General features: G+C 39.5%; 1 protein-coding gene across 6 annotated transcripts; it reads right to left on the bottom strand.

The window, feature by feature from the left end:
• Positions 1-200: 200 nt before the first annotated feature.
• LOC133957298 (uncharacterized) lies at positions 201-4,813 on the bottom strand. 6 transcript variants are annotated; one of them, XM_062392805.1, is made up of 6 exons: positions 4,752-4,813; positions 3,775-3,921; positions 3,448-3,661; positions 2,781-2,911; positions 1,915-2,020; positions 201-975 (listed from the first exon to the last, which is right to left on the bottom strand). In XM_062392805.1, exons 1-5 carry the CDS (start codon positions 4,776-4,778, stop codon positions 1,979-1,981), a joined length of 561 nt encoding a protein of 186 aa, XP_062248789.1. In that variant the 5' UTR covers positions 4,779-4,813; the 3' UTR covers positions 201-975; positions 1,915-1,978. The 6 variants fall into 6 exon arrangements, with proteins under 6 accessions (XP_062248789.1, XP_062248790.1, XP_062248784.1 ...); XM_062392806.1 differs by having other exon boundaries at positions 2,868-2,911; XM_062392800.1 differs by having other exon boundaries at positions 2,781-2,867.
• Positions 4,814-9,294: the final 4,481 nt, after the last annotated feature.

Raw genomic sequence — 9,294 nt, 5'->3', positions numbered from 1 at the left:
TTAATCTGACTTTGTAGACCAGGAGGTGAACTCAGTGGTAGACGAGCCCCCCCCACTGGGACAATAAGTGGGTTCTACTCCAGTTGTCTGCTGGGTAAAAGCTGCAGGAGTCCTTCAGAGAGCATGGATATCCATATCTTCATATCTTTACATCTTACACAGGAACCACATCAAGAGAATAAAATTCTGACACTGATAAAGATGGTTGAGATCTTTATATGATAACGTCAACACAACATCAGATAAATGGAGGTCGTCTCATTGTCGTGTGTGTGTGTGTGTGTGTGTGTGTGTGTGTGGTTTCACGGTTTCGTTTCAGACCCAATCCGGGCAGGAAGTAAAAGTGCAACAGGCAGAGGGTGAGAACCACAAGAGGAACCATTCTAAGCACCTTTATAATTTTACATTTATCAGTGGCACCGTTGAAAAGCAGTAGAATACTTTATGTTTAATCTATAAGCTTTGTAATTTAAACCTGAGTGTTTATTTCAGCAATTACATTTCATTTCTCATGTCTGTCACAATTTAAACAAATTAAATTTCTGGAAGCAGGTAAAATACATCACAGAATAAATACTTATATTTTCTTAATTTGAGGATTTGTCTGTGTATTTACACAATCTCTGCTTTGTGTTGTTGGCAGCTCATTGTTGTGTGTGTGTGTTGTTTCACTCTTTCACACATGGTGTCAGGAAGTAGAGTGCAACAGGCAGAGGGTGAAAACCAAAAGGCACCTTTGATATTTAACTTGTATAAATGGCACAATTATAAGCAATAGAATACTTACAATTTAATAAATAAACATTTTTAATTTAAACCAAAGAGTTTATTTTAAAAAGTGAAAAAAGTCAAGTTTCAATTTACATATGTTCTGTGTGTGGTTTTCTCACATCCTCTCATGTCTGTTATAAGACGAGAACAGAAAAAAACACTTTGTGGAAGCAAGTAAAAATTAAATACAGCGAATAAACAATTTTTTTTTTTTTTTTTTTTTTATTTGACCTTTATTTAACCAGGAAAGTCCCATTGAGATTAAAAACCTCTTTTTCGAGGGAGTCCTGGCCAAGGGGCAGCAACAAATAACATATGTACACTCACAAATTTACACTCACAACATATAAACAGAAATTAAAAATGATATAAAAACAATTACAAGTAAATTAAAATTCATAAAAAACATCTACAAGTAGAAGAAGTGGTCTGAAATGCTCTCATCGTAGATTTAAAAGCGTTCAAAGAAATCATTTCGGTTAATTTAAAATCTTTTTGCAGCCAGTTCCATGTGGTGGGAGCAGAGTGGACAAATGCCCTTTTTCCTGATTCAGTGCGGGCCAATGGAACTAACAAAAGCATCTGATTGTTTGAGCGCAGACTGTAAGAAGCAACACTTTTCTCTGTGATTAAATTACAAATATATGATGGCAGTAGCCCAAGCATGGCCTTATAAATAAAAGTGCACCAATGTCCCAGCCTCCTGGTGGACAAAGAGGGCCAACCCACTCGAGAATACAATTCACAGTGATGGGTCAGGGCTCTACAGTTAGTGATAAACCTCAGAGAAGCATGGTAAACAGCATCAATCTTACATAGACATTTAGCTGATGCATTCATATAAATCAAATCTCCATAATCTAAACTGGATAAAAACGTTGCAGTGACAAGCCGCTTTTTCACCTCAAAAGAGAAACAAAATTTGTGCCTGAAGAAGAAGCCCAATTTAAGTTTCAGTTTCTTCACAAGATTGTCAATGTGGGGTTTGAAGGAAAGGGAATCATCAATCAAGACACCAAGATATTTATAGATATGAACCACCTCTATGACATTTCCCTCAAGAGTGGACACTGTGGGGACAGTTTGAGGTACTTTCTTAGAGTTTGAAAACAACATTTGTTTAGTTAAATTGAAATTGAAATTGAAATAACTTTTTGGGTGTATTTATACAATCTCTGGAAGTGTCCAATCAGAGGAAACCGCTTCTTTACCTTCGTTTCGATTGTCTTGAAGCGATGACACCAATCACCTGAAGGATCAGAGAACAGATCAATTAAGAAACCTTTCGTTTGGCAAGTAACAAACGTTTTCTTGTTTCCACACTTTGTAGAGACGAGAAAACAAAAACCCACGAGCTCTGAACAGTCAGAGCAGGAGTTTGAAAGTTAGGCCACAGTCTGTCCAAAAAAACTTGAAGACTCCCACAGGCGTCTTATTGTCAGAGGTGTCAGATTCCCACACAGGTCAGGATTACTCAGAGTTTCACACTGAACATAAACGAAACTAAACCAGCTCAAGTCAATTAAATTTCAATTAAATTGTGGTCTTGCCTTCAAACACTTAAATGTCAAGAGTCAGGTTTCAGAACACAACATGTACAAGAGGGCACACTTCACATCTTTGTATGGAAGAAAAAACACCAGCTTCAAATTTACTGCTGTTACACTCGATAAAAGTCTTTCAAACGTTCTTTCTCTTCTGCACCTGTTCCTGGTGGTGCACCTCAGGGTTCCAGGTTAGTACCTTTTTACGTATGTTTCTAGAGAAGTCTGTGTGTTGTGTGGCTGTACTTCCCCATTAAACCATTGTTTACTGTGAGTTGCTGGATGGAACAAAAGCGTTTCTGGCCAATCAAGAGGAAGAGATAGAAGCAGGTCTGTGGTTTAACCACCGACCGAGGACATCAAAATGTCCATGTGACACTTTTGATAAACACTGCCATTTGAGCTCTATGATAACTGAAGAAATCATAACAGGAACAAAGGAGGAATAAGATGACGTTTATTTACCCAAATGCTGATTATGGATAAAATGACTTTGATAAGACCCACTGCCACAAATCCCAGAATGCTCCACAGGACCGACAGCTCCTTTACCTGTGCATTGGGGGGAGGGGACGAAGTCGTAGGAGTCACACAATCTGGGTTTGGACAAAATAAAAGATGAAAACTGGAGAAATCAGTGCATGAATTTGATGTTTCAGTCCAAACTGATTCAAGTGTATCACAACATGAACCTTTGTTTATTTCTCTTTATGATGTTTCAACATGGCAGACACATGTCAATCTATATCTCTTTGATCAGATGAGAGTTTAAAAATCTCTGCTCACGCTGCTGGTGCAAATTTGCTCAGTGGGTGGAGATTTATGTAAAATGCATAAATGTCACAGTGGAAAGGAAAATGTTCTGTGTGTTTGTGTTTCCTGTTCTTTTATGTGGCTCCGACGCCTCTGTTGAAATGAGGGTAAAGGCAACAAGTTTGGGACTCACTTGTCAGGTGAATTCAAAACATGACTTTGTGTTGACTGTCCTATAAACCGATTATCAAGTTCTGAATGTTGGTGTATCTTTCCTAAAGTCCTGAAAATGATGTGATAGATTTGAAATCCAAACAGACGATAAAACAGTGTCAGTGAGAGTTGGTTATGATGAAGTAAAATAAAATTCAAGACGTACCTTGAACCGTTAGGTAGACATAAGAATTCCGGTTTGTCCCCCCTATATTTGCACTGATGTAACAGTCGTAGTTGCCTGAGTCTTCGGGCGTCACGTTGCGAAGCATCAAACTGTATTTGTCCCCGAAGTCTGCCGCACGGGCCAAGCTGTAGGCCGATGTTACATTTCCCCTCGTTTTCCACCTGATGATGCCATTTCTGCTCTGGTTGTTGAGCTGTTAAAGTTAAAATAAGATAAAAGCAAATTTCAGAAGTCAAATCAAAAGAAGAGCAGAAAAAAAAGTGTTTATTTATTGACTTGATTGGTGATTACACTCAGCATAATCACCTGCAATGGGCGACTGACCTTGTACCATGCCAAAGAGATGAAGTCCATGCTTTCAATGTCTTCATAGAGACACGGGAGGGAAACGTCTCCACCGCAGACGGCTTGAATTCCTGCCGTACTCTGGGTTGTGTAATGCACCAGCAGCAGCTGAGAGAGTCACAGCACAGTGTTCACAGAGCACAAATACACTCAGATTCAATGTTAACACAGATCTAGATACATGCAAATTACCTCTAAGACAACAGAGCTGCAACATGTTCTGTCTTCAGGGGGCTTGTTTGTTTTTTAGAGTTTTTAGAGGGGAGTTGATTCACCTGTTCTGAAGGTGTTTATATTATTTGTTCTAACCTCCCCTCCTCTTTGTACAGCACCACAAAAACCATAAACAGCCAATTAATCAGACTTTATTTGTATTGAATGTTCCACACAAACAACGTAACACAAAGTGCTTTACGGAATAAAAGCAATAAAAGCAACATCCTCTCCACCCGCCTTCAACCACACAACAACATAAACAGGAGGCGAAGCAGCACTGCCGTAAATCTCACAGATTTGAAATGAGGAAAAACGCCAAACGGAAGTAAACAGGGGAAGATTAAACGATACAGATTAAATAATGAAATGCGAATAGCGATTTGAGAAGGATAAAAATGATAAAATAATAGAGAAAAACATATCGATTAAATAATAAAATGCAAAAGAGATGAGAAAATGACAAAGGTTAAATTATGACATGTTTAAGTAGATGTGATAACTTGAAACACAAAATGAAGATTAAATAATAAACGCAAGGAGTAAGTAGATTAAACATAAGATGAGCAAGTCAACTAAAGAAGTGAATAATAACAATAAAAGAATAATTAAATATAAGTAGTAATTAATTAGAAATAAATAAAATAGAATGTGATATACTAAAAATAAATATAAACTTTATGTGATATATAAAAATGAATTTAAATGTGTTATGTTTAACTCACCTTAATGAAGAAAGCCAGCATGGGCATCTTTCACGTTTCTTCTTCTGCAGCGAATGGAGTTCTCAGTTTCAGTTTGTCTGTTTTCCTGTAGAAGGAAGTGAGAAAAAAAAAAGGTGTTCGCTGAAAACAGTGCATCATTACCTTCTTATGACCGCAGGAGGTTTTGGGTTCGGGTCACTTCCCCTAGGCCCACGCTTCAGCTCTGAACTGTCTTTCTATTTAGATAGATTTCGTGTTGTCTTTTAAAAGTTGGGCAGCTGGAAGAGTGAATTCAGTCGAGAAACTTCAAACATGAAGTTCAGGTCACTCGTCAGGAGGTTGCTCAGCCTGTGAGGACAGTGGTTTATCATCTGGGGCTGTGACCCATATGACAAACTGAGGTCAGGGGATCTCAACCTCAGGTTCTATGCACTTTGTGTGGTCTACATCTCTGGTGGGTTAACTGTGCGGCGTGGAGGACGACCCGCTCCCGAGGGTAGACATGAAGGCTTTACTTTAATGCTACAGAGATACGACAATTCTGAGTTTGAGATGATTTTAAACTTATGATTAATGTAATGAAGATAAGAGCTCCGACCTAAATCCATCAACACAATACGACAATATGGTATTCATAGAAAAAACTTGAGAAATCAGTATCACTCACCGGGGAGAAAGTTTGATGGGTTGAATTTAAAATGGATTTTACTTGATTGGTGAGTGAGAGGTTCCTCCGAGACACACACACAATCACACACACACACACACACACACACACACATACACACACACAGACACACACACACTGTACGTTATGAGGCTGGCTCATCCTGTTGTTTTCATCTCAGGGAACTCCCCATTGTCTCCCTTCAAGCATATTATTTGTATGTGTCGCTCCCGTTGACAAAGGAGGTCGATATATGGTTATTAATAGCCGAGCGTCTTTATGGAAGAGGAAAGACTGAGGTCTTTGGATTCCACCATCTGCATTAAACAATGCGTCAGTGAGCAGCTGCTGGCACAGCGAGCTCCGACACAGAAATGTACTGATGTTACAACAGAGCATCAGTGGAAATGAGGCGTTCTCGAGCCACTTCCTATTGGACGGCGGCGACTGCAGCTGCAAGATTTATGACAGGCACTAATCTCAGCATGAAAAACTAAATGGCAAACGCAAAAGCATGTTACACCACATTCTTGACATATCTCTCAGTTGTTGGTCAACACAGGATGTTCCAGTGCTGCTTTTAGTGAAACTTATTAATAAAGCACAAGGGAGTTTTAGTTTTATTCAAACTAAGTGTCAAAGGAACTCACAAAATGGAAGCAGTATGTGCATGTGGTGCTTGTGCCACTCATCAGGGGTTGTGATTCTCAGCAGGGGTTCGATCGTGGGGGCAAGGTGTGAGTGTTGTGCGCATGTGACGTGTGCATGTAAACGTTTGATTGTGGCTCTCGTGTTTGCAGTTAAATGGGTGTTGCACGCCACAGCGAATCCCAGAGGTTGTTAGCACGCCCAGCTGCCGATGCAGGGCTCCATGATTCTGTCAGCGAGCTTGTTCTGCACACCCTTTAGCCTCTGATTGAGGAAATCCTCTGACTGTTTGCTCTGTTTGCTGAAATCAAACGTCCCAATGGTTCCGCCGTGGCTCCCACAGGCCCCCCCGTACACGGACACTTTCCCATGAAGGCTGTGCATGTTTACTGGGGTGTGACAGATGTATGGCTCTTTGATGAACTGTCCCAGTACCTGCGTCTCTGTGCTGGACGAGCTGATAAGTGAAGCCTCCAGGATGGAAATTGCTTCACTGAGACTCACACTAACAGACCTAGGAACAGTTTGTGTCCAACTACCATCAAAGCACAGCCTGGTTTAAGAGCTATAACTTTTTATTTTATATTTTATAATTAGCTCCTCCAAGGAGATCATGTTTTTTCACCCCCGACCGTTGTTTGTTACTTGGACTAAATAAAATTCCCGGAGGGATTTCCACAGAACCTGGTGGAAGGATGTGATATGGATCAGGAAGTATTCTAATCTTACATGGTCTGGAAATCCTTCATCAATCATCATGAAAAGGTCAGGTCTATTTAAGGGACGGATATTTATGTAATTGGGTAATTTGATTGACTTTGATGAGGCTAGTAGGCATGGTGGAGGTATGTACTCAACTGAGTGCCTTTCTAGATGCATATGCTGTTTATGTGGTTATTGGTTGTTTTATCTTTCATATTTTTATTATTATTCTACTGTGTGTGCATAAAAATGATGCAATAAATGGTGCTGCATAGTAAATAAAGGATTTCTTTCCTGATCTATTCTACAGAAAAACAAGCACAAAGAAGGGAATTAGGTCAAATTACAGGGACTCAATTTACACATTTGAAAAATCAAGTTTTTAATCTGTTACACGACTGATTTGGAAAATGCTCTAAACGAAGAATGGCTCTGATTTGTTGTGATGGCTAAAAATTCCTAATGAAGAAGTTTTAAACATTTAATTTTATAAATCAATATTTCACATTTAACAGATAGTTCTCTCTCTTTTTCTTACTTTATCTTTTTTTATAACATTGCTCTTATTGCTGAGTTGACCTTGTGTTAACTTACATATGAAAACACAACTTGAAAGTTGCACTTGGAATTCACATCGGGGAATTAAATTTGTTCTGTAGTTTTCACGTTTTTTTGTGATTCAGTGCAAATTTGGAGCACCTTACCAGAATATTTTATTTCATATATGACATTATATTATATCAACTTTTCAACAAAAACTCTCAATTCAGAAGGAAAGATTAATATATTAATATTACCATATATATACCATAAATATTTATGGTAATAATTTAATAAAACATTATTAAAACCATAATAATGACCTGTTTCAGTGAATTGTTGAATCTCAAACACTCATTATAATTAACATATGCAGGTCCCAAACCTTAGAGAGGATTTAGATTTAATAGTGGGTGTGTACGTTTCTTCACTATGATCTTGATGTTGCATTTGTTCTGGACTCTTGTCGGTGACGGTAACTGCCTGACATGATTCCTGTCTATGTGGGGGGGGGGGGGGGGGGTCTGTGGACACGGCCCTGCATCACGCTGCCTGTTCGATTGTTTACTCAAGGAAGCAAAAAAAAACTCCTCAAGTCTGTGCTTCTGGATTCTCACCTCGGCCTGTGGGCTTTGGCAGGAGGCTGATGGTACGAGCCTGCAGCAGAACAGGGCCGTGCAACGAGTGTATTGTTCCCCTGATTTCTTCTCTGGGATTTCCTCTCACCAGCACCCCCCCGCCCACCCCTCCTATTCAGGCCGCAGCCCTCCATCATCCTCCCTCTGTCTGGAGGCCTTGCCAAGCTCTCTGGCACATGAAAACAATTGTTCTTATGTGGGTTTGAGGACACATAATCGACTCCTCAGACGGGCTTTTCTCCCCCACACAAGCCTGGCTGACGGTCAGGCAGACAGACTTCCTCCTCCTCCTCCTCCTCCTCCTCCTCCTCCTCCTCCTCCTCCTCCTCTTCACGGAAAAGCGGTCATGTTCAGTAAAATCGCAAAACGAGGTATCTGAGTCTTGAGCCACAGAAGTGACTCAGAACCATTAATATCTTTGACATGCAGGTGGAGCGAGGGGGCCATCTCCCCAGCCGCCGAGTGTTTGAAACCTGCTGAAACTGACTCTGCGAGAGCAAAGAGCTATAAAAACATTACCATGTGCAGGTTTGTGTCTAACAAGAGCCCTCTGGCAGGACTACACAATCCTGGGGATAAGCACCCATGTGGGAATCAGGACTGTGCTCCCAGATGAGGTTGAAAAAACGCTCCACATCCTTCCTCTTTCTGGATCATCTATTTTAGCGATTCTTCTTCTCTTCTTTTTTTTCTTGCTGAGGCAAAAGGCAGGAAGACGTGATTTTATTTTGTTCTGTTTGTTTGGATCACACATCACAGTTTGTCAGTCGACATCACGTCAGGGACTTTTATGCACAAAAACAAAACGTGAAACTATACTCTGAAATGTACAATGAAACACTGAGCTACACAATAACTTTAATGACGTCATAATTTGTACACACTCAATACTGGTCCAGGTTCAGTCTTAAGTTTTATTGTGCAATTGGAATTTTATTTCTCTACCGCAGACATTGTTCATCAAAAACCATCATTTCTGCAGCTGTTTTATTATCAGTATTTAATCCCACACACTAAAAATCACTGGACAAAAACAAAGCACCAGCACAACACTGGTTTGTTTGGACCAGTGTGGCCAGTTTGGGTGGTTTTCTTTATACTTACCATTTAATCTTGAGGGTAAAACTCGAGATTCTCTGTGAATCTCTGTGAAAGTTATAAATCTACCTTATGAATTAAAACTAAATTAATTGCTCTAAATCAAATTGCCTTTAGGATTAATAAAGGGAACTGTATTGTATTGCTAAGATTATTTTTTGTATTCTGCATGAGGTGTTATTGCTTTGGGATAAAATACTTGTAAAACCTTAAATATGTTCATACAAATGAAAACATTATATCAAACATTAATATATTGTTTATTTTGAAG

This window comes from Platichthys flesus, chromosome 7, assembly GCF_949316205.1.
Source record: "Platichthys flesus chromosome 7, fPlaFle2.1, whole genome shotgun sequence".
NCBI classification, from domain to species: Eukaryota; Metazoa; Chordata; class Actinopteri; order Pleuronectiformes; family Pleuronectidae; genus Platichthys; species Platichthys flesus.
The sequence above is the reverse complement of the archived record's forward strand: the minus strand, read 5'-3'. Positions and strand labels throughout refer to the sequence as shown.